General features: G+C 36.3%; 1 protein-coding gene across 6 annotated transcripts in view; it reads left to right on the forward strand.

The window, feature by feature from the left end:
- Positions 1-26489, forward strand: part of SBF2 (SET binding factor 2) — a 239568-nt gene that overhangs the window by 99277 nt on the left and 113802 nt on the right. For all 6 annotated transcript variants that reach the window (XM_063398004.1, XM_063398006.1, XM_063398008.1 and 3 more), the window contains exons 3-6: positions 1726-1863; positions 14291-14404; positions 15976-16086; positions 18420-18525. In XM_063398004.1, coding sequence (XP_063254074.1) covers positions 1726-1863; positions 14291-14404; positions 15976-16086; positions 18420-18525 — 469 coding nt within the window. The remainder of the gene's footprint in view (positions 1-1725; positions 1864-14290; positions 14405-15975; positions 16087-18419; positions 18526-26489) is intronic.

Genomic DNA, 26489 nt, shown 5'->3' on the forward strand with positions numbered 1-26489 from the left:
AGCCTGAGCTGCATGAACAGCCTTAATTTGATCTACATTGTATGAGTAATTTGATTTTAATGGCCTGTCGTGGAAAGGTTTTATTTATTATTAGGCTCTTGCTGCATTCTTTGCATTTTGGCTTATATTTGTTGAGCAAAAGGCAATTCAGTTTTGGGGGTTATCTTGTTGTACTGTGGATTCCAGGCTTCATTTATTACGCAGACATCCCTCAAATTCTGCAATTCAATGAGAACTCTTAATGATTTTTTATTGTCAAACTTTTAAATGATGTTTTTGTTATAATGTCTGTATATATTGACCATATTACATTATCTTTATAGCAGTCCTGCAAGATTAATAGCAGTATCTTCTTATTTTTAACTGACATGGGATGAAAAACAAAAGGAGATTAGGGCAGTTTTATCAAAAACATGGTCAAATACTGGATGCTTAACTTGGAATGACTAGGATGTCTTTTCACAGAATACTTTTTGATGTTCAGAGCAGTTATTCTCAGATGTAGAAGGGAGTACTTAGCACTTCTAAGGATACACAGTCACAAGTGTTAAGCTGACTATCTAGAATTTGAAGAATGTAACACGAGAAGACTTTGGTTTTGAAGATTTTCTCAGGATCATAAAAGAAACTCTTGTCAGAGGCAGAGTTTTAACTGCTGTTCACCTAAGACTACCCAGGTTTTATTGTAGAGATTATAAAGATGAATTTGTAGAAAATGTTTGTTTAACACTTACTCTTCATGCTCTTTCAGTCTTTAACATCTGTCTAGAGGAATGAAGCAATTCTGGAAACTTGATATTTTGACCGATCTGTTTGGTTCTTTTGGTATCTGCATTGTTTAACAATTCTAGGAATTTATTGTGGGTTTTTATTATTGTTATTACTCTTAATACATACTGGAGTTATTGCTTTGTTTGTCTGAATTCTAGGTTTATAATTTTGCTGTTAAAAATGGACTTGTGGTTTTTTTGTGGGGGTGACTTTAGCCTTCAGTAGAAGAAAGGAGGGGATACAGTATTCCATAAAGGCCATCTCAGGTATCCTCAGCAAACTGATCCCTGAATTTCTGCGCACTCTTGCATTAGAGAGTAATAATTTTAAAAGGAAAAAAAATCCTCACAATTTCCACTTTGCTGTTGAGCTTTAGTTCTCTGCTGCTTGTGCATGTAAAATTTCAAATGTTTACAATGAAGTTTACAGAAGTAATCAATAAATAGCTGAAAAATATTGTTCTAAAATATTTTTTAGGAGTGAGTTTTGAAGAATTTTGCAAGTAGGTGCAAGTGATATATATCTATGTTTGATTAGATAAATTATTGTTGAAATAAGTGAAGAAATTAAACATGTTGAGCTATTTTAAGACACAAGAATTTTAGCTTCATATTCTCACCTTTTATCCAAATGAAATCTGCTTCATGTGTCAATTTATGTGTGTTATTACCTGTTCAACACTGTGAAGATGCACTTGAATACTGACTGTATTTAAAGGAATACATTTTCTTTTCACAGTGTTTATTCTCTCCCTTGATGTTTATAGAGCTAAATTTATCTCAGTCTTACCAAGTTTAAGATGTATTGGGTTTTCCCCATTTTCTTCAAATTTTGCAACCCTGTATTATGTTCACTTTAAACAAAATAATCCTTGATAATGTTGAAATATTTTTCATATTTTCTGAAAGCAATTGGTGTCACTTCTTACCTGTGTCTGTCTGTTTGCTCCCTTAGTTTTGCCAGCCTGGAGGATGGCAGCTTTCAAAAGAGAGGAAACAGCCAACGTTCTTCATGGTGGTTTTGACTGACATAGACTCAGAGAGGCACTACTGCTCCTGCCTAACTTTCTATGAAGCAGAGATTAACCTGCAGGTAAAAGATTTACAGTAAGAAACAAAAAGGCAGGAAGAAGTGCCTACAAATGATAGATCAGTGTTACAGAGGGTAACTTGAGAAAATATTTTGCTGTTCCTGCCCAGGGTGCATTTTTCTGTCCTACAGAAATCCATGTATTTTTGCGAAAGGTGAGCTTGATGTACTTTTTTGTTTATTTGGAGTTTTCATCTGCTTTGAAACAACCAAACAATGAAAACCAGACAAAAAGCACGTAATAGAATTTCTTTTTCTCCACCACATTTTTCTTTTCAAATGGGATAAGCAATATGGTGTTCCTTTCATTTCCTTTTGTGTTTGTCATAGCATGGATGAGTCTCAGCCTTGTTCTAGGATAAGGTTTATTAACTTCTGCTCCCTCTGCTGGCCTGCTCTGTCAGAACAAATAGGCACTAGGATGCTGTAATGTATATCCACAATTCTGTAAGTGCATTTATTGGCAAGATTTTAAAAACTGATGGAATATTTATTCAGTTTTTACTTGGGTCAGATTTGAGGTGTCAGCTACTTGGCACTGTTTGTTTTTAAACATGTATTTAATTGCTTTTTGGCAACCTCAGTCTTTCAAAAATAGACATTTTATTTCCCATTTGATGTAAAGTGCTTCACAGAATATCTGTTGTGACTTAATACATGAAATCTTTAGAATTTAGAACCTAGGGACAATCTAATCCAATCTGTAATTGCAGACTGCTATTGTTATGTTTTGAAATATCTTCTTTCCTACATGAAAATTAAAAAATAAAACCTTGGCACTAAGTATAATGGAATTAGTTAAGCTTAAATAAATAGCTGAGTAAAGTAATTTCTTGATCTTTTAGTGAAGAACTGTATCATTATTGATTCTTTTAAGGAAATGTTTTTAATAATCCAAGAGTACTCTGTTCATTAATACTGGAGTTGAAAGGTTACCCTGTTTGTAGAATAATTGAAAGATGTGTTGTAGTAATAAGAATAACGGTATGTGTTTTTCTGGGCACAGTTGTAAGCATGAGAATAATAGTTATTTCATTAGTGCTACAGTTTAGTTGGATGTTTTTCCATACTTTTAGGAGATTTGAACGCAGAAATATACCCCAATATTAGATGTATTTTAGTCTTAAACTTTAGTGTAGATCAACAGACACATTCCTCTTAAAACTTTAATGTCTGTCATATTTCCTTCATTTTATAAGTGGAGAGTGAAACATTCTATAGTAATTCTTTCCCAGCTGATAAAAATTTACAATGGCTAACTCTTCTTCCACTCCATGTATTTCATAACATAAAGTAAATTTAGCAAACTTGTTATTTATCCTGTGGTTTTTAGCAGCTGCTTTTGATTCCCTATCCCTATCTTTGAAGTAATGCTCATCACAAAACATCCAGTATTAACTAAAAGGGTTTTTTTTCTTATATTGCCTAAGTATTAATACAAAATAACCCAAAGTAAAACAACAATAAAAAAACTGAGTGCAGCAGGATGTTGGTTCTTATAATGCCATTCCTGGCTGTGTTGTAAAGAATGCATGTTTTTCAGATGAACTTGCTGTGGTGAAATTTATTCTATGACTGCATTGTTTATAGCAAAACTTCCTGTTTCTTTCTGAAACCCAAAGAGAATAATTGAACGTGCCCTGTTACATGGTCATTAGACAAGAATTCAGCATGTGTACAATCTGTAATGAAACCTAAGCTCACAGAGCATTGGGTTATGACAATAATATTGATTTAACCATTCAGATACATGCATAATTGAACAGTCTGTGAAACATAGTGCCCAGGACTTGAAATTAAATCTAGACAGAACTTTGCACAGATAAATACAGTTCAAATTTTCCTTAACTGAATTATATAACTTACTGAGGCAAAAGAAAGATTAAATTTCAAAAAAAAACCCAAAAACCACAAAACCACTTTTTTCCCAGTAGCCTTCATCAGGTAAACCTTGCTGATACATGAGACTGGTCAGAATTCAGCCAGAGCAGCAGATGAGGTGTTTGCCTTGGCAGAATCATCTTCACAAAAAAAAAAAAAAGTCAACAACTTGCAAGTTTCTGTGGTTAATTAAACTGTGAATTGAAAACAAACTAATTTGTCAGCCTGTGAATGCTATGAGAGAACCATCAAACCTTTTTGGAGCCTTCTGCATAATACAACAAACCCTTTAGACACAGTTGAGTTCAAGAAGACTCAAGGGAAGACTCAAGTCAAGAAGACTTCTATTGTTTTGGTTCTCTTCATCCCTGCTTCAGTTGTTTGTTACAGGATCATTTGTAAATAACTGCTACCAGAAGTGTAAGGAGTTTATACCTACATAGTATACCTAAGTGTACCATGCTAACCTAAGATTAATATAGGAACTGTAAAAACTACACAGTCTGCAGGAAAAAAGTATCCTCCCTGCTATCTCCGAAAGCCCTGGATTCAGTTTAGTTTTTTTGGCAGTTGCATGTCATAACAAGTTATCCAGAGAAAAGCACAGGCTATAGTAATGAATCAGCTGATGGCCTATTTTCAGCTTCTTACTCCGGACAGAAAATAGGATGCTGTTTTCTTTGCTGGCATCTAGGAATCATCCTTTGCATTGTTGCAGTTCTGACTGACCCAGAATTTATTACCTGCATGCAATCAAACTGCTGGTCAGTTTGATTAGCAATCAGCTTTCAAAAATGTGTGACAATATACAGAAAGATTGTTTTTAACTTCAGTTTGATTAATATTCCATATCTGTAGGCCATGAGTAAGATGAACACACTCCATTAAACAGGGGAATGGAATTCACTTGATGCTATGTGATTTCAGGTGATACAGCTTTGCCACTGGGTCCTTCATTAATTGTTCTGGTTTTGGATGCTAGTCTCATTTATTTGTCCCAGTAAAGTCTGCTAAAGCTAAATAAGGATATGTTCCTCGTCTGGGTTTAAAATGAAACATTAGAAAGTTTGACCTTAACAGCAGAATAATTTGGATTGAGGGTATACACTACTAGAGACAGTTCAATTAAAAGTGATAAAGCTGCTGTCATTTAGAGGCATCCTGAGTATGTTGCAGAACAGTTCTATGTGCAAGGTTTCTCTCCCAGCTCAAGTTCCTACATGAGTGTAAACAAATCTGAGATACTGTGCTGGTTTCTTCTTCCAGCTTCTTGTGTTTCCAGCACATGCTTGGCTTTATCCACATTTCTGTCTGGCTTAAGGTGCAATTTAGATAGTCTAGCAAACAGAGCTGGATGCCTCATTCACTTCCATGTATCTGCAGGAATTAGGAGGAGGAGAGTAAGTCAAAACATCTCTATTTCCATCCTCTCACAGTGCCTTGAAAGTTGGTTGGTTTTTTTAGAGGGGCTGGGAGGATATGGAGGTGTGTGATGTCCCATTGCTGTATTTTGATTGCGTCTGTGGACTTCAAACCTCATAGGTTTGAAATCCACTTGAAATGTCACCGATTTGGAAAAACCTTGTCCTATCAACCAAAAAAAAAAAAGTCAAAAAAGTCTGCTTAGTTTACTTTTTTGGCAGCTGAAACCAGAAGCTGTTGAGCAGCCAAAAGGGGGTTCAGAAGAATTGTGACTTATATCTACAGAATTCACCTGTAAAACTCAGTTTCTCTATGTTTGTAGCTTTATTAGTCACCTAAAAAAAGAGTATATATTTGTGTACATATACATGCATACGTTAATATGTTTAGTTCTTTGTGGTGCATGCAGTTTGCTAAAATGAGGTTTTTATTTCTAACAGCAAGTTCTGCATGTTACCACTTAGCAGACAAGGACTTGATTTAATACTTTTGACTCAGCAGATACTTCTAGTGACCTCAGTTGTGCTTCTTACCAGTTACATAGTCAGAATTTATATTAACAATGTTTGGAAGAGCACCACAGATAGAATCTTTTTTAAAAAATGTTGACTTGGATAATTTAGGAACATAGTAGTCAATTTGTACATTGCTTTGCACTTGGAAAGAAATTTGCCCTCTCTTCCCAGCTCCACCATCAACAAATTAGAGGACGATTTATGCCAGCAGTTGAGCCTGTGCAACTGCATTTCTTGCATTGCAGAAAATCTTGTCAGTGAGATCAGCACAACACCACAAACATTTGTTTATAACAATCTTATTACAAGATTCTTTCTTGTGTGTTGTCTCAAGTGTATATGTGTTAAAACATTGTGATCACAAATATAGGATTAAATGGATCACTCTGGAAGATGGACATAAGTAATAATTCACAGCTTTCCTGTTTCCTGCCATTCATGTTCTCTTCCTCTCTCTGCCCTCCCCTGCAAAAAGAGGAAAAAGAACTTGGAAAAGTACCAAACCATAAAGTGGCAGATTCACAATGTTCACAGATATTTCCTGAGTCAAGGGAAAAACTGCCAACAAAATGATTGTGCTTCATAAAGTTACAATTTTTCAACTTGGACTGGAGAGTTAGTGATCCTGATGTGTTAAAGCATATGCTACTTGATGAGTCACTGATGTTTGGGTTTTACCAGAGGGTGAGAACACTTGGTTCAGTTGTACCTGTTTTGTGTGGGAAATCTGAGCCCCCTTTGGGTATTAGATGAGCATGCTCTTCCTAAAATGAAGTTTAATAATTTTTTTGTTAGTATCCCAAATGCTATTTTTTTTATTCTGAAAGTTTCTTCATATATTTAGTGCCCCAAAGCACTTTGTTACACTTTGTGTAACTCCCCCCCCAACTTTTAGAAGTAATGTTTAGTATGTTGCATCATTATCTCTTTGAATCTACTGAAAAATGGCTGTTGTGACATTGTATAGAGATTTAGTAATGCCTTATTTCCTTTCTATTCTGGTGTGAAGGCCAGGTTGCAGATAATTTTGTTTATAAGAAATAGACTCATATTTTAATGTCATTTTATACATTTAAGGTTCTCTTTAGACCAGAATTCAAAGTTGAGAACAGTTGTACAGAGGAAATCATATTTCCATCTTAATAACTCTGGCAATAATTTCTCCTGCCCTGTTCATCCCCTGGCTTGCGCATTTGCGCACACATCCCCAAGCTGAACTGAGGCTTTTGCAGGGTACAAAAACTTGTGTTGGGTAAAGGTCACCTTGTCCTCTTAACTCCTGTGTTGTTGAACAGAGGCCCCAAGTTAGCTCACAGGACAAGGAGATGCTATCTTTTAAGCAGAGGAATTTCTTTGTCAGTAGAGATCAGCTTCAGCTGACTTTCAAGCAGTAGTATAATACTAATTCAGCAATTCACTGGGAGCCTTTTCAATGCATTTCCCCATATGCAGTTCAAAGGGATTAACTGTGTTTTAATTAACCAAAACAATCTGCGTAAAGTTTTGCCTTGGTGTACATATGCTGTTCTATATTATTTTAAAAAACGTGATAGTGAGTTAAAATAAGGTGTGAATTACAGCGTTCTTAGATTTGAGTTTTGCCATTTGTTTTGCATGCGTTTTGTAGGTGTCTGCAGTTTTCTCACCTTAGTTTAGGTGTGTGAAGTTAGAAAGGGTGAAATTCGTGATCCAAGTTAGCTGCCTTTGGGAAAGTTCAGAAAGACTTAGTAAACTTGAAGCTCTGAAATGATGTTTGCTTATGCATAGTTCTTGCTAAGGGCCTGGTACTGCAGTTCTTTCCCTCAGTGGTAAGGTTAACAAAGCAGTTGCTTAATGCTATTGATTACTGCCCCGTGGGATTTCAGCATTTGCAGGGCAATTCAGTGGCATCACCTTGGAGTTCCCAGATCCTCTGGGACTTGTACATCCCAATGTGGCCTATTCCAGAGGGACACATTGGCTGGGAAGCTGCACTGAAATATGCAAAGTGTGAGTGTGAGGTTACTTTTGTTCCAAAGTGCTTTTGATGTTTTTATACGATAATCCATATCAACAGCTTCTGGACGTTTTCCGAATGAGGTGTCTTAAATGGTAAACGTCTAATAGACTGTGGTGGTGTAAATTTTGTGTAATGCTGGAAGGTGCATTGCAAACTCTTTCCTATCACATTTGTACTCTGAAGTGTCAGTAATACATAGGAGTGAACAAGCTAACCCTGTCATAAAAACTTGAGATTACTCTATTTTATAAGTTTATGATCTTCATGTCATTTTCTGTCTTTGATCCTTATCTGTTTTAGTTGATAGGCTCCTTCTACACTGTGCATTACTACAGTGTATTATCCCTATTTTTGAAATAAGATAACGGCTTTTGTGTCACTTTAATTTTTTCCAGTATAACTTTAGCTGCAGTGGTATGGTTCTGTGCACATAGGCAAACCACAAAGCAGATCTATTCACCTGTGGTTTTAAATCAGTACAGCAGATTGCAGGCAGGCTGCAGATTTGATTTCTGGCAGCAGTCAGCTTAGTTTATTTTAACTTTCATTCATGTGTTAGAATTTATTGGATACATGCATTTATATACTCTGACAAGTAAATAAAATGAATTGATGCTGAATGTTTTTTGGCCTTTAGTTGTTAATAAAGCAGCTAAGTGGGTTGTATTTGGCTGCAAATAAGACAAGCAGAGACCAAGTCACATGAGGAGAAAGGGATCTGTCCCAAATGAGTAATTGGCATAAGATTACTAAAGTAAACTTCATATAATTTTTCCTAAAATAAGAAATTGAACATGGTCTCTAAATCTTTGCTGGGCAGTTAGTAGAAAAACAACAAGCTTGCTGAACTTGGCATAATTTCAATGCAAAATTTTGCATAGAGCAAATTGGTTTTGACATAATGAAGTACTAGAGTGCAAGTTTTGTAGTGAGAGATGTTCATTCTCTTTCAAAGGGTAAACAAATTCTTAAAGCACAACTCCACTTCTTGCTCACATTTGATTTCCTTTGAGTTTCAAATAATGCCTGCCAGCTTCCACCCTCAGAACAACACAACTATATCTAAGGCCTTGTGTTTTCTAACTTTTCTATTAGTACCTCAGTTTAAATTGATTTTCCTCCCTCTGACATGAGGATAAGCCTAATTTTTCTCTGCTCAACAGGAATCAGAACTGGTATTCCAAAATCTGAAAGCTAGCATGAAAAAAATCAGAGAAGAAGGGTGGCTGGGATTTATATGTGCTGTAATTCAGTTGTATGTTGATGGAGCAAATGATAATGCTGCACTCAGTAGTAGTGAGAATTTTTTGGGACCATATTAGTAGGTCCTTTTGATCTTTCATAATTGACTTTGATTCCTAATGTTGATTTTGGCTAGATGGTTATCTATAAGTTAAATGCCAATATTTAGAAGCGGAGCTGACATCTTAAAATAATGCAATTTGCAGTTATGGCAAAATTAGGTTTATAGAAGTTTAAGAGAAAACCTTAAAGTTTGAAGGCTAGATCATGGCAACTAATATCTCTGTTTAATAAAAGAAGATAAGGTTAATATGAATAAAGTTGTTTTTTAAGGCTTTGTTTGTTTTTTGGCTGCCACATCTGTTGCTTTTAAGTGAGTTGCAGTGTTTCGCTGAAGTAGCATGAAATCACCTTTTTCTTCTAGAAGTTTTAACATAATTTTTTAAGCAGAAATTGAGACTTGCATGAAAATGTCTGGTTTTGTCCTGATTTACCCCATGCAACATTGAAACACATCCAGTGTCAGCCAGATGTGACTTACAGGAAGTGTAATTTCATGGAAGTGAGTGGGAAGCAGAGAGTTGTTTCATAGTCTATTGCCACTTGATGGAAAACTTGGAATGTAAGGTCAGCCTTTATCAGACACCAGGTAACCCACAAATGTTTTAATTTTGACATAAATGTACATAAAATGAAAATTCATGGCTACAAGTACTTATTTCCTTGTTACATGTATGATGTAGATATTTATTATATTTAATTCATTTAATATACATTTCACTGTTTAGAAAGTATTTTGCTCTTGATCAACACCCATTTATTTGAGGGAAATATGCAATATTTCATTATCATAATTATCCTTTGTTTAATACTTTATCTTGTAATACCAGGCTTTCAAACTCCTATTTTACTACTTGATAAAAAGCTGCAAGCTGTGCTCAGCTTTACACTTTTTCATAGATGTAGAGGGATTTTTAAAGCAAAAGGACACTGATTAAACAAAGCAATACCTTACTTAATGTGTATAAACCCCACAAGTATTCAATTCTGACTACAATGATTGAGAAGGTATTAAACCTGTTTCTAAAATCTGGGATACCATGCCTGATCTCTTGATGACTGCAATTGTCAGTTACCTTCCTCATTAAAAAAATATTTCAATAAAAAGACTGAATTTATATAGTTTGAGCTTGATGCCATATACATCTTGGCTAACATGAGGAACAGATCGTTTTCAGAAAAAAAAGAAGCAAGTAAATAGAGTGATGATGAACAGTGGTGATCATAGTTAATTTTTCTAAACTGTCAGTCAGGGATAAAAGCTGGTTTAATGAATTTATTAAATCAGCTACTTTTATTGAACAAATTCATAAACTATGGAGTGATGCTGTTGGTTGGTTATTTTATATTTTAATTTACCCCTTGGCTTTAGGTCAAAAATATGTTCAGTGGCTACTTCTCCTATAAAAGAAGAAAGGCCAACTGTTGCAATATATGTACTCTCTAGTTCTGTACTCTCATTTTTGTAAGAGCCTGTGAAACTGATTATTGTGTCATTCCAGGAGTTGTGTGTGTGTGTATATATATATATGCATATATTTTAGTGTAGATGTGAGTGTGAACATTTTTTAAAATACATGAAAACATTTGAGTTTAAGTATATGTATCGGTGTGCTTTAAGTGTACTGAACACACACACACACATTTTTTGGCCAGTATCTTAAGAGGCCACTTTATAGCTATAGCAACCAAGTTGAGCAAAATGAAGTTGCATCCTATGACCTTCAAAAGAACTGTCACCATTTTCTGAGTTTGTGTATCAAATAGAAAAGATGTGGAGAGAGCAAGTAAATAAATCAAACCCTCTGCTGTAAAACCAGGTAAGACTCTTCTGTTCAAACTTATGATCTATCCTCAACCATGTTCTACCTATACAAGAAATAATTCTTGTTTAATTGTATTTTGATTTTTCAAGTATTTAATATTGGTTTTCATTTTAAAATTGGTTATGTTAATTTTTCCTGTACTTTTTTCTTATCTCATGTGACATTAGTGTTAACATTCGATACTGTGGTGCTGCATGTAAGTTTTCATGATGATTTGTAATATTTGGTAAATTTTTTGGGGAAAACTGCTCTAAGGACATAAGTCAGCCATAGTTTACAGATCTCTGCATTATATTCTCCTTATAACTTTAGAAACTAAGTCAGGATACAGAAGAAAAGAGGATTCTAGGTGTGACAGGCAGGGAACAGGACCCTGGTGGGCTTTGTTCATGTCTAAGTACAAGGGACCAAATATTTTAAGCATGGTGAAATCATGTATAACCACAGGTCATACATTTCTGTGATACAGTTAGATCAGTCTCAGTTACCTATTCTGTAGCCCATGGAAAAGTCTTTTGCAGGACTTTATTAATTGGATGTTAAAAAAAAAAATTCCTTTGCCTTCTCAAGGCACGGGTAATTTTGGATTAGATTTTAGGTGTTTATCACCTGTTAAACTAAATGGGTTGTTAAGAATCTGGAACACTGATTTGCACTCTAGTTGTATGTTTTTCTAAATTTTGCTGTTCTCAAAGTTTGCTTTATTTCAAATAAATAAAAAGAGAAAAATGGGAAAAAAAGGAATCTCTTTCACTATTTATTAATATTAATATTAACCTAGGCAAATTTAGGGAAGGGCAACAGAGCTGGTGAAGGGTCTGGAGCACGTCTTGCGAGGAGCTGCTGAGGGAGCTGAGGGTGTTTAGCCTGGAGAAAAGAAGGCTCAGATGGGACTTTGCCACTCTCTACAACTCCATGGTTGTAGCCACATGGGGATCAGTCCTTTCTCTCAGACAGTAGTGACAGGACCAGAGGACACAGCCTCAAGGGGAGGTTCAGGCTGGACATCAGGAGGAATTTCCTCACAGAAAGGATGATCAGACACTGGAATGGCTGCCCAGGGAGGTGCTCGTATCACCATCTCTGGAGCTGCTCAAGGAGAAACTGGACATAGCACTCAGTGCTGTGGTCTAATTGGCAGGGTGGTGTTCAGTCATAGGTTGAACTCAGTGATCTCAGAGATCTTTTCCAACCTAAGTGACTCTGTGGCTCTGTCATTCTTTAATTTAAATTCATCTTTCAATCTGTGTATCCTTAGCAAGGCTTTCCGTATCATCCCTTTATTCCTAATTAAGTTGTAAACTGAATGCTGCATCTATAAAATAAAAAGCTATTGTAAAAAGCCCCCAACATAACAAACGCTTTCATTTTGTTATTTTTTATTAGAGAATATTTTTTCCTTAGATGGGAAAAGGGATATAGAAAGATGAAATACATATGTGTCTGACCAGAAGTGTAAATAGAATCACATTTGTGGCTTTACTGCTTTGTAATTACTTTTAGAACAGAATGCTTATGCTATTAATACTTTGCTTGAAAAGTAGGTTAAAAGTCATGTGTTTGAAATGATTATCTACTTAGTCTAGTGACTCCTAATAATGTGCCTATGTGCCTGTCAGAATATTGAGCCAGGGAAGAAACACAGCAGTCACATTGCATTTTTCTGTAAGTCATTCACAGGAAGTAGGAGAGAGTGGTTCAATAGTGTAAATGCTTTATCAATCAGTACTGTGCTGTTGTCATGCCCTGAAAGCTTTAAATCTAACTATGAATTAATTCAAGACTTGATCTGAAGTTGGGTGGATTTTATTAGAAAGGTCTTGTATGGAAAGCTACTCTCTGCCTGAGGTTTCATTATCTTAGGACCATGTAAATATGGAGAAGCTTCCATGTTCCCTTGTCTTTAGAAATGTGGAATGTGTTTTAATTTCATTTTTCTTAACATCAAAGTTCACAATTTGTCAGATATCCAGAAACTGTTGTCTTTATGCCTAGAACACATACTTGCTCTTTAGAATGGCTGACACAGTAAACTTCTGCTGATAATTAAAAAATTTGGGGATTTTAGGGGGCAGAAGGAGGGAACTGTAATTCCTGTAAAAACTCTCCCTGTCAGCATTAAAATGGATGAAAATGAATGAACCTCTGTGAGATGTCTGACTGTTGAGTTATTGTGTTTCTCTATGAATTTTTGAATCACAATTTCATCTTAGAAATGAGATGCAAACTCGGTTAAGCACATACATTGTGAATGAATTGCTTGACATTTAGGCAAAATTTAATGTAGAGAGTCAGGTGTTTGCCCATATGTGTATATGTATTGTTGAACCAACTGGTTTTATTTTGGTATGAAAGTGTTATTCTGTATTAACCAAGCCGTTTTGATTAAGACTGAAGTACTCTCTTTTTACATCATTTTAACTTGAATGCTGAATTGTGGGTTAGCTTTTGCCTAAAGAAACTGTACATTCTGAATTGAGGTTGTGAAATAAAGCTCATGAACTCACAGCATTCCTGGCATTTAAGAGCATTTTTATCAAATTTGGTCCATTTAGGAGAAATGTTAGATTTTTTTTTTTTGAGAAACTGAAATGATGAGTAGTAATGTGACAGAAATAGAAGGCAGATATTTCATATGAACATTGATGTAATTTTTTCTTGTGTTTCTAACTAAGATAATATAGTGATTTTTGCTTGGAAGAATGCTTGGTCAGAGGAACAAATAAAAGAAATTTGGTGGGTGGTTCAGGGTTGGAGCGAATTACATGCAGAAAGTGGAAAGCAATGATATTCTGTCATCTGAAAAGTTCTGGCAAGAAGGGTATAGCCACTTGCACAATATCATGAACAACTGCAAGTTTATCTGCACTGTGCTGTTCTCTCTTTTTTTGTAGCCTTAGTGGTTCCTAAGTGGGAGGGATTTTTTTTTTGAGAAATATGAACCAGTTTTGTGGTGAAGGAATTTCTTTAAATTCCAAATTCACTAGGTCAGGCTGGAGATGACATTACAGATAATTCAGCTGTAATGTTAGTGGGAATTCTGTAAGAAATTGAGTTATATTAATATAAGGAGGACAACCAAACATTCTTTTGTGGAATGCATGATCTCTGTATTTGGAGAGATTGTAAACCAGCTAACACTTTGATGTGGAAGGATCCTGTTCTGTGATCCACTTCACTGTCTAAAATGTGCAACAGGGAGTATTTAATGTGAAACAGTGTCCTGGTAAACTGCTATCTTATGGGAACTGTATTTTTAGGTACATTGGTGCATGACTTCCCAGTGTGAGTTTTAATAAACTGAATTACATCTAGAAGCTTTAGACAACCATTGGAGTGTGCTCCTGTTACTTGATTTTGTTACCAGTTTCAAATAATGCAGTACTTTTCTGGAGCTCTGAGAAATGTTGACTTTTGGTAAAAATGCAGACATTTTGATCTGAGTTTTCTTCCTGTTTATTAACTGAAGTGTTTCTGTTTTCAAGGGAACAAAAGAAATTGAAGGTGAAGAGGAGTCTGGTTTAATTCAGCCAGCAGAAGTATTTGCACCTAAAAGTCTGGTGTTGGTGTCCAGGCTAGATTATCCGGAAATTTTCAGGGTAAAGAACTTGCAATTGCTATTTACAGAATCAGCAGGGAAATCTGGTTTTAAATGAGAAACAATGACAGTACTTTTGATTTAAAATATCTCACTCAGGTTTGATTTGGGAATTTAAAAGCAAAAATAACTTTAGATTGAACTAGATAAAATTCAACATCTGTGATAGTAAATAGCCTTGTAGGTTAAAGTAGTGCCTTTTTACCCTTCAAGCAGCTTTAAAACTACACAGAAGGAGCAGTAGAGATTTTTCTGGGCTCAGTGTACTGTCTAATGAAAGGAGTTATTAGGACAAAACGAGACAATATTTGACTAAATATATAATGGTAAATTAACAGTGAAAATCTAGTCTCCTCCATTTATAAAGTAGAATGTCCAAGCCTCTTCCAGGCCAAATTAAGATGCATGACAGGGATTTTGGACCTTAGATTACTTTCAGTTGGTGAAATATGACTTGTCTGAGATAAATGAAAAGCTTAAATTTCTCCTAAGCTAATACATATTAACAGAAACAAAGTTCAATTTACAGATCAAGGGAGGAAATCATTCAGCAATTGCTTTAGACATTAAGGATGATTGAGCCATGCGAGTTTAAAAATCCTTATAGCCCAGTATTTTGTCTCTCATAGTGGCCCATAGCAAATGCAAAGTTTGTAAGAATAGGGCAGGCCGTAGAAATAACTCTACAAAATGCTTTTGTAATTCAATGTGAATAATTGTTAAATGACATCCTGAATGAGAGGTGTTGGTTGTATGGGGTTTTTCTATGTTTAGTTCACTTTCTTAACATTCACATTTTACAACAACCCGCGGCAGTTTCACCATTTAACTATGTGTGATATGAGAAGTTACTGTTGGAATTATTTCTAAGAAGAGAATTACTAAAATATTTGCTGATTTATCAAAGTTACAGCAGTTAAAAGGCAAAAGATGCTGTGGAGCACTTATTTCCTTTTGTCCAAAGGCTTCTTAGAATGTCATGTTGATCTGAATTAAATTATTAGGAAAAATGCTAAATCTGTATTTGTGATTTCTCAATCAAAACTGGATCCATTAATAAAATATGCTGAAATATTAATATACTATTAATATAAAATATCTACACTGATATAATAAAATAAAGAATGTAAGTTAAATAACATATGGAGTTGTTAGTGATTTAAACTGATTTTAAAATGAGCCTCAGAAGCTCATTGATTAATGAGTGTTCTACCTGGGAAACAAGTCAGGTTTAAGTCCATTACAGTTCAAAGCACAGATGAAGCTGTATTGATTTTTATCATTTTTAACAGTATCTTATAATAAAGCACTTCTTATGTAACAAACAAAGCTGAAATATTATACCTAGAACTTCTTTTAAAAAGAACATATATCCCTTTTAAGTAGCCAAGCTAATTTTTTAAAATTAACTTTGTCTCTGTGGCAAATTACTTTGGTTGGAGAGTACTTCACTGCACTACTAACTATTAAGAAGAACTGATTTTTTTTAAGGATTATATACATAAATCTTTGAATAATTTGACATCTTTCTTCCCTATATTGTAGTCTGACCTATTTTGTCAATCTTTCTAGGCTTGCCTTGGCTTGATCTACACCGTGTATGTGGACAGCCTTAATGTGTCACTGGAGACTCTCATTGCAAATCTGTGTTCATGCCTTGTCCCTGCCTCTGGAGGGTCTCAGGTAAATAGAGGGGGTAAGGCGGGGAAAGGGTATTTTTCCAGTTAATTTAATTTATGAAGAAAACAAAAAATAAATTCTTGAGATATTTTTGAAGGGAAAAAGATCATAGTTCAGCTGAGTGCTTTCCCTGTGGCCTATGAGTGCTTTCCCGTGGCCTGTCTTCTAAAGACAGCAAAAATTCCATTCCAGGATAAGGTCAAAGGGTTAATTTTGTCACTGAGTTGGCTTTTGCAGGGCACATAAACAAATTAAGCAGTTGGTATAAGTTTAGTTTTTAAATAATAAAGTGTTCAGGAATATTTTTGCTTGCTACAGAAATTGTTTAAAGGCTTTTTTTCTTTGCCATTTTCTAACGTAACCTTCATATCAGTTCGTTTATGCATGTTTTTTCCTTGATGGAGTTCAGGATCCCACTGGTCATTTATTTGATAGTTCATTTAAATTTCTATTTTCATAATCTGTTTTTTAAATGCTAAAAGTAACTCAAATATGGTTTCTTCAGAGGAATTAAATAATGCAAATAGCCCAAGTATTCAAAAATTAAAATAAATTTTTCTAGCAAATAGACCTGTCTGCTTTTCACTTGTGGTTTCTGCGAGCACAGAGTCAGGTTTGTTTCTTGATTTATTTTTCCTAAATTATTCCTATACATTTGGAGAGTTTTGATAAGCCAGTTGAGTCTTCTGTGATTTGATTTTTGCTCTATGCTGTGACACTGATGGGAAATTATGGTCCTTTCTATGAAACAAACCAGAAAACTACATGTGCAAATGGCAACGTTTTAAATACACAGCTTCCCACCCAACCTATGGATTTTCAACCCTCTTGAATTCCTACAACTTCCTAATTCTCTTCTGGTTTTCCCATAGCCCTAGCTGCTTTGGAACTTCTCTTAGTGCAGAAAGTGTCAGAATGTCCTGTCAGCTTAGTTGAGCTCTGCCTTACTTCTCTCCTGGCCATGTCTCTGTTTTTTCCATCCTAGGCTTTTGGTTTTGAAGGAGAGTAATGAGATTTTATCTCCTCATCAGAAACCCTCTTTTCCAGTGGTATTTGAGCCTCTTTTTTTTTTTTTGTTTTGGTGATCCACTTGAACTTCTGGCTCTGCTTCTGTCCTCTCTTTTTTCTCCCTGTCCATAAATGCAGCTTTTCTGAGTGGCTGTTTGCTCTGCTAGAAGAGGAAGGAAAAGTCACGCTCCTCTGGTTGTTCTTCCTTCTGCTTTCTCTCTTCAAATAAAATGCTCATTCATTTCCAACTTAAGTTTGCTACTGTCAAACTGCCATTTAAATCAGAAATTAAGTGTTTATCTTTTCTTTCTTAAGCTTTATGCTTCCAAGGCTGAAGAAAAATTACAGTGAACTATATATATAAGTGTGGGAGCACTCTTGTAGCATTTATTTCCAGAAACAGTCAGCTGTGAAATGGGTTACTGACCTGCATCCAGGCCTGCTGCTGAAGTGCTGGGGCAGAGCATCTCTGCTACAGCTCAGGGACTTGTTTGGATTTACTGGGGAGAATTTTGGTTTGAAATACCTGCTGTGCAGCAGTCAGAGCTTGCTGCCTTCCTACATACCCCACCTTTGCTGCCATACCAAGTGAAGATTTACCACACAGAAATGCCCCCCAGCTAATGGGAGTCTGATCCCATTAGGTATCTGCTTGGATACTGCTTGGAAGTATCCAAGGTAGCTGCTTGGAATCACTGCTTGAATGCCGTGTGGATTTACTCACAGGAAAGCAAGGGTATTTTGCAATTGCAGTGCTGTTTGGGATGTGATACTCAAGGGCACTCCTTTCATTTCCATTTCCTGCCTCACTCGAGGGAGGTGTGTTCTTGTGCTGGAAAGGTAACTGAAGTTGTAATTCTACTTTAATGCACAGAGCCAGGAACACAGAAATAGCAGAAGTGTCCTCTTCAAAACCCACGTCACACTTAAAACACCCGTGAGGATGGTAGGATGGCAAAGGAATTCAGTTAGTAATACTGTACATTTTTCTGATATAAATGGATTTAAGACCTTTTTTTTGTTCCTGGGAGATTTCTTATTGTATTGATAGAAATGTACTTTTAACTTTCTTCAAAGCCATAACTATTTAACTAAGTCAGTGTAAATGCAAGGGACACACTAGCATGCTATATATACATTCAAAGAGCCATATCACTGTCCCCAAATTATATTTCAGATCTCTATTTGACTTTAAATTTCTGTATAGAAAATAAATAATTTTTGCAGTATGAGTCACTTATCTGTATGACAACAGCTTGTTCATTCTATATAAATTAAATTTTAATTAATATTTTTTTAAATTAATTTTAAAACAATTATTTCTACAGAAACTATTTTCTTTGGGAGCTGGAGACCGACAGCTGATACAGACTCCTCTACATGATAGCCTTCCTGTTACAGGCACCAGTGTGGCTCTTCTCTTTCAGCAACTGGGTATGTCTAAGTCTGCTTTGAAAATAATTATTCTTCTAAATTATAAAATGGGGTATTTTCTGTTCTAATTCAATTCTAATCATGTGCCAAGAAAGCTGCATGGTAAATATTCATTTCTTTCAAATAAAAGAACGACTAAATCTGCTTTTACCCCTAATCAGACATTCAGAGAACCTTTTTGTGCAGCTTGCCTGTGGTAGGTTATCTCCAGGATTAGAGAATCATGGAAATGTTTGGGTTGGAAAGAACCTTTAAAGGTCATCTAGTCCAATCCCACCATGTAGTATCTGTAAGTTACTGGGGGCAGAAGTGAGTGTTGCCCCTATTTAGTCACAAAAACATTCATGTAAAAAGATTCCCTGCTCCACTCCCCTTGGATACTGTACAAACTCCAAAGAAAACCAGAGAGGTTTGTAATAAAGCTGGTGTGACCAAAATGTTCATATAATTCTCCCAGACTTTCAAGAAGATGCTCTAACACAATCCTCATCAAATGCTTACTTGTTCATTACAGCTACAACGTTGCATCACTGTTATCTGGGTATCTCAGTACTGATCTTGTCTGCCATTAAATCCTAATACTTTTAGTCTTCATTCCATTGGTTTGTGAAGTGACTTTGAATCATAAATGTGTAGCAGCCATGCATAAGGACACAATTAATAATCTTTTCTGAACCTGTGAACCTCAGTTTTACTCTCAAGCAACTAAATGGCCTCAGGATATATATTGTCATCCATTCTTCTCTCAAACAGACAGTAAGAATGGATGAAAACCAGAAAAACAATAGTGAACGACGCTAAGCTTATGTCACAGAAAGCAGTATCAGATCTGATGAGCTCAATGCCATCTCCTACTAAGATGATTTAGTTGTATCCTTCCAAACAGAATATTATTCCAAAAGGAAAATGTTTTAAATAGTAGTTTAAATAAAAGAAAAATTGTGGCTAACATGGTATGTAGGTGCTACTTAACTTCATCACAGTCCTGAAGTTTTACTTGGCTTATTATGTCAAGATTCATTATGATTACTCTGATCAGACTGCAGGCAATGTTTTGAATATGAACAGGCCTAACAATTTTTTCCCCCTTTTCTGAAGACATAAAATGTAGTATGAGGTACTATAAGTACAGCATGTTACACCATGTGGTGTAGTATATTTGTTCTGTAAGTATAGTGTATGTGATAACTAATTTGAGTTCGGTTTTTAATCAGTTCTACTGAAAGTTGCTATAAATGAACAGTTCAGAAAATGTCAAAGAAGGTGAGGCTTTCAGTTAGTTCTTAGGTAATTACCTTTCTTCTGACACCTGGCTTTTGTATGGTAAATTGGGATTGGAGTGTTTTGTCACAGAATCAGGCTGAGGAAAACAATGAGGACAAATTTGAAAAGTCATTGTATGCACCACATTTATAGAGGAAAGCCATGAAGATGGAGTGGGAATGTAAGTATATGGAAGAGAAAACTGAGGACCATCTTTTCTTGTCTTACTGAGAGCATATTTTGCAGGACGAGTTTTTAAAATTCCTCTCTTTGTATATAGAAAGAAAGAATAAAACTTTCATATGAGAATTTAGCATTTATTTCAAACGCATACAGTTTAATTTGTTAAGCACATGTTATTAGAGGGTTAATATATATAGATGAATGTCATGTAAATTCCTAAATCTGCTGTAGCAGAGTACTGAAGAGTTTGGAGTGTAACCAGAAGTAGATTGTTGTGCTAGCACTCCAAAATCCTTTACCTTTATATTTTTAATTTGTGTCATTCCTTGTTGGCTCCCATACACTTTCCAATATCTATACCCCCAATTTACTCTTCATCTACGCTTCATCCTTCTTTTCCCATAGTCCATTAGACTTTTTGCTGTCTGTTTCCTGTGATTTTGCTGTTCTTCTGCCTTATTTTCTCCTCCTGACTTCCAGTGAATGTGGAGGTTTTATCTTTCTTGCTTTTTGCCTTGTAAGAAGTATGAGTCAGTAAGCTCATGTTTATCAAATGCCCTTTCCAGTCATAGTGCACATAAGGATATGAAGATCAGCAGAAGGAGGCGGAGGGAAAGGCAGATAAGGAACAAAAACTCAGTGCTCAGTTTTCTAGCTAATGATGATTCAAGTGGCCTGAAGAAGGGAGAGACTGAAGAAAGTGCATGGTTATAAAACTTGGCAAATCTTGTCACGAGAAGCTCATAGGCTTTCATCATGCAAGCTCATGGACCAAAAGAAGAGTTGTCTCCCTTCTTTTCTGTTGTAGCAGAACTTTGTCTTTTACAAGACTATAAGAACTATCAGGAATAGCTTGTCTAATGGCCTTGTGTAGGCCCTCTTTTTGTGTCTCCCTGTTCTTTGGTGTGGCAAGGGTGGTATTGTTGCCTGGGAATGGGCTTGGTATTAGTTAAGGAATGTGCAGATAAGTTGGCAGGTAGTTTGGGTTTTTTTTAAGCAAGTACTTGAACACTTTGTAAAAGGCTGCTTTTCCCACCTGCTATTTCCAAGTGCTGATTTTTTTGTTTGTTTCTTTGAGTTTTGGGGGAATTGTTGGGGTTTTTTTCCCATGTGTGCCTCTGTTGCCAGTTGATGTATCTAAGTATCTGGGATTACAGCACAGTGGTAAAATTGTCTTGTGTCTCAAAGGACACAAATTAGAAAATGTTTGTGTTTTCTAGCATGCCTCACTTTCCAGAAGAGCACAAAATTCCATTCCCATGTAGGTGGTGGGATGTCATCATGTTCTTAGTGCCAAGGCTTGTTAATTCCAGGTTTCTGTTTGGATTTATTAAAAAAAAGTGTTGTTAATACAGCCACATGTGCCTATTAGCAATAGCTGTTAACTGTAAAAGGAGAACCAGGAAATATGAACAGACTGTTTTAAATAAATTCTCATTTATTCTCACCTTTCATGTAGTCATATGAAGAGTTAAAGGCAGTGAATCCAGAAGAGTGTGGTAGAATCCCCTGGTTCATCCCTTTGAGAAAGTTTATTTTCCTAAGATAAGGCCTAATTCTTTCTACTGGAGATCACAACTGAACTTGTCAGAAGTTTTTATGCTTCTTGGAACAATACTCACACTTGCTCTGTTTCTCTTGCCTGGTGGGAACAGGACTTAGTGTGTATTTGTATCTACAACCTAGGCTAAAGCTTTCTACTGCTGTTCAGTCCTTTAGTGGCAGCTGTTATCCCATCCAATCTCATGTTCAGGACACAAATATTGACCAAGCTGTTTGTCAAATAACGACACGTTCAGTTACTTCTCTGCTGGTACAAGTCACTTCATCCTATCTCAGTCATTAATAGAAAATTGAAGAGTAGCTAGAAAAATGTTTGTGAACTGCATAAATCACCTTTTTAAAAATAGCTCTTTCTTGGAGGAAGATGGGCAGCAAGACAGCATGTATCACTATGAATAGATACAAGAGTAATTTCAACATTTATTTTGAGAAATATTGTGCAATAATAGCCTCATCATGCTTTTTCAGCTTGGCAGGATAACTCTGTGTCAGCAGATGACCCTCCCTGTATTACCAAGTCCACAACATATCTGGAAACAGACCTTATTTGTGCTTAGGCATTACACTACAGTTGGGAAAAATATCCCCAAAGGTTTTAAGCTTAGTAATAAGGAACAACAGTGTTTGACATGTTAAATCATACCTTCTTTTTTTTTTTTTTTTTTTTTTTTAATTTAAAAAAGCCTCATCTGTAGGAATAGTGTGACAAAACCGAGGCCTGTAGCTGCATCACTAGAAATTATTTAATCAACAAATGATTAGGTGGAAAAACGGGAATCATAAAGTTACTTTTAAAAATTATGCATGGTAGCAAGAGGACTTTCAGTACTCCTCTATTGCTTGTTGTCTGTTAGTAAGATGGTAGATATCTACTGAAGCTTCAAAATGCAGTAGCTTTCTTCAGACTCAAAGGAAAGGCACGTTATATTTAGGTTATATTTCTCTCCTGTCTCACTGCATTAACTGTACATTCCCAAGTTTCTGCCTTAAGCTCTTTTCTCCAGACTCCAACCCTACTTGCTTTCTCCATATGGGTACTCAGCAGTGATGTATTCAGTCCTTTGAATCTGAGACATACACCTCCATGCCCTCTAAGAGGCAGCTTCTTTTTCAAAAGAAGCTAGGACAAAAAATTAGTGACCAAAGGAGCAAAACAAAAACCTGATGTTTAGCCAGCGCTTTTGATTTTTGCACATTTCAAGGACTGGTAGCATAAATCACACTGTGAGCAGAATTATGAAAATTTATTTTCCGGAATAATTTCTCTCTCCAAATATTTAATCAAAGACAAAAGAGTCTTCCTTCCTATCCTTCTCGTTTAGTCTCATATCAGGTCTGTTTTCTATGTCCTTATTTCCCCTGTTCTGTTTTGTTTGCCTGTGGTTGTTTTCCTTCTCATATTTTAAATTCACCATTCAAGTATTTCCAGTAAAATCATACTGTCTTTGTGTTAAAAAGAAAGTAATTATTTAAGTGGCGAAAATGACACTTTGAAGTAAATTCTATTTTCAATATCCTGGACGAAGATAAGAAGGTAGGGGTGCTTTGGAATCCAGGGCTGTGTAGAATACAGATTAAATAGGTGGCATGACATGAACATGAATGATCATGGTACGTGGAGCCAGGTTTCTTGGCAGGCTTGTCTTTGATTTGTCCAAACTATGATGTAACTGAAGGTGTTAAACATCATTGTCCTTCAGTCATTTTGTGTCTTAAAATATTTTTAACTAGAAATTGTGTGTGTAGCATTAGACAATATATGAAACCTCCAAAAAGGAGTACCTAAAAAGAATATAGTATAGTTGAAGACTGCAGTGTCATTAAATATCTGTAATTCCAGATCTCAAAAGTGACTGATTAAACTTCTAAAGATTGTTATGGTTGCACAAAATATAAATACTAGGACAGATATTTGTGATGATTGCAGAATTGCTAAGCAGTGAAATACTTCCGTACAAGCACTTTAAAATGCTCCACTCCAGTATTGATGTATTTTCTTAATGTGACTATTCAATTCCAAATTTCGACACTGTGACTTGGGATGAGAAGTTCAAAGTGTTCTCTGTCCTATTGCCCTGCTTGCATGTTCTTGCCTTTCTTTTGCATCAGAGCAGATACTTCTCTGATACCACAGAGAACTGCTTAAAAATAAATAATTAAACAACAACAAGTAAGCAAATAGAAGTGAATTATTTTCTTTTTTCCATTGAGTGACACTGACAGAGATGATTTTTATTGGTTTAAACAGTCATGGAGCCAAACCCTGTTGCTGTTACATGGTGATAAATCCAGTCAAAACATAGTGATGGGAACATATTTTAACTGTCATGCCTCTTTAGAATTTTTTGGAGTTGTGTATTCAAATATACAGAAGTAAAAGAAATGCTGTAATTTCTAATTTTTCAGATATGCTAGAAACTAATGAAGAATGATGGAGGTTTAGGGTTTTTTTAATATAATGAATATACTGTAATTATTTGTGTTCAAAAATTTGTTTGGACAAGATCTTAATGGTAGTAGCATTATTTTAATTATTTTTTTTATTGGGGTGTGCTGCTCCAGCTCTGTTGGGAAGTAGAAATTTGTACATGCCAAGGAATTTAAACTGACAGACTTGCCGTTTACAGCTTTGGTTAGCTCATTAAAAAATTTTTAGGATGATTAGTTGTGCCAGTATCTTACAGCAGATGTTCTGCTCTCAGAAGAAATCTGTGCATAGGTTGAGAGTTGAGCAGGCTCTGTCCTTGGTTCTTACAAGTCATGTTCCCTTTGGAAGCTGATGTCATTGCACTGGGCAGCTCCCAAGGCCCTCCTGGCAGGGCTGGGCTGTGTTCAAGGCCAGCACTGCTGGCACAGCTGCACAGCTTTGGCCCAAGGAAGAGCTGTGTGAAACAGGGGAAAGGCAGGGGCTCCTTGGCCTCTTTGCTTGGGTGCTGTCCTTAATCTCAGCCCATGCCACCAGAGCCTGCCCAAGCCATGATTCTTGTGCCAGACAATGCCCTCTCTGACCCAGATCCTTAGCCATGGGCTGCTCATACTACCTTGGACTTGGGTCATCCTCAGGACCTGGATTTGCCTTGTGGCCACTGTGGCTGACCTGGCTGCTGTCATTGACACTCATCCTGACCTGGCCATGCCAGCCTGGCTCCCTGACTGGGCCTCAGACCCTCCTCATCTCTGTGACCTTGTCTGGCTGTCTCAGCTTTTGGCTGGCTGTCACCAGACCTACTCAACTCATCTTCTCTGGATACTCCACTGCTTGTTGGGCAGGGCACTGCCCCTTCCTGCCTTGCCTCCATAATTTGCCCTCTGTTATAGAGATGTTGATCCCTGGCAGCTCGTGGTTCTTTGTCCCAGGTTATAATGTAAGATGTGCCTGAAGTATGTATTCTACCACCATTTTCACGAGCTGTTGAAACTAAGTGGGGCAGTGTTTCTTGTGGCCCCTCCCTCCGGACTATCTTCTGTTAATGGGCCATCAAGGCCTCACCCCATGACTCACAGGTAACTCCCTCCAGGAGCCATCTCTGTTTAATGGGCAATCAAGGACCCACTGCAGGACTCAGAATGAGATCAGCCCATTGTGAGATGCTCTGCCCAGGGGGAGGAGCCAAGCATTCCCACCTGGATATAATCTGGGATTTGGGACAGCACAGGCGCCCTTACCCACTGGATTCCCTGAGGACAAGAGCTACCCGACCTTTCTACAGAATCACTGCTTCAACAAGACTGCTTCATCTGGACTGCTACCACCACCATAACCAACAGGGTGTCAGGTTGCATTCTGACTTTGTTAGTGGTCTTCTGTGCTATTGCTTTTATTTTATTTTACTTTTTTTTCTCTCCTATTAAATTGTATTTCTGACTTGGAGTCTCTCACTGGTTTTGCTTTCAAACCAGCATGTTCTTCAATTTTCACTGCTTACCTTTGAAAAGTCTCGAGCTGATACTTTGGTATTAGTTCTTCATAGTAATTTTTGTTCCCTTTGATGGTAAAAATCAAACTTTCCAAGTCCTATGAGAGGTGAAATAATTCACCACTACTTTTAGGTATAATTTGATTCTAGGGAAGAGAACAAAATTTTAAAATTGTATTATTTTCTTGATCTTAAAATATGAAGACTGATCAGTTCCTGCATTCTACACTAAAGCTGGCTTCATCTGTTAGCTATCTTTCCAATGTTTTATTGCTTCCCAATACCCTGCGTCAGAGATTATGATGTGAGCTACTGGGCTATAAACAATGAAAGTGTCCAGCCTATAGAGTAACATAAACAGTATAACCTTATTGTGATAATTGGAAAATACCTATCAAATCAAAAGGAGAAGAACTGAATTATTGTGTGCCTTAAATTAGGTTAATTTTGTGGTAGCTAATTTTTAAAGTCGAAATACTTGTTGGACATGCTATGCTTTACATTTTTATTCTGAATCAAAGTAAAAGTAGCCCTACTGCTTAAAAAGTGTAGCTTTCTTTAGAAACCATAAATCCCAAAATAAGGTAGAGTCTGAAATGAATATTTAAATTATTGTCATGTAATAGCTCATACTGGCTTCTAGAGGCTGCTTTTGGAACAGTGTTAGGATTTTGAGCTTATATCATAGACCATTTGTATTTACCATTTGCTGCTTTTTACATCGGTATTGTTCAGGGAGAAGTCACAAGTTACAGAAGCTGGTGAGCACCAAGAACAGGCTCATACAAAAAGATCATGAGTTATTTAAGGTTGGAAGTTAAAATTTCTAATTGTAACTGTGGGACTGTAATTTCTAACTTAGGACAAGAAACATCCTGAAACACCTTCTGTTGGGAATTCAAAGTTGGGAATGCAAAGCATTATCAGTACATTTAGGATGAAGCTTGATCAATTTGGGGTTGGCTGATATAGCTGATATAGCCATGATGGGAAAAGGCTGGAGTCTTTCACTGCTTATAAACCCTTCAGTCCCATATT

This window comes from Prinia subflava, chromosome 5, assembly GCF_021018805.1.
Source record: "Prinia subflava isolate CZ2003 ecotype Zambia chromosome 5, Cam_Psub_1.2, whole genome shotgun sequence".
NCBI lineage: Eukaryota > Metazoa > Chordata > Aves > Passeriformes > Cisticolidae > Prinia > Prinia subflava.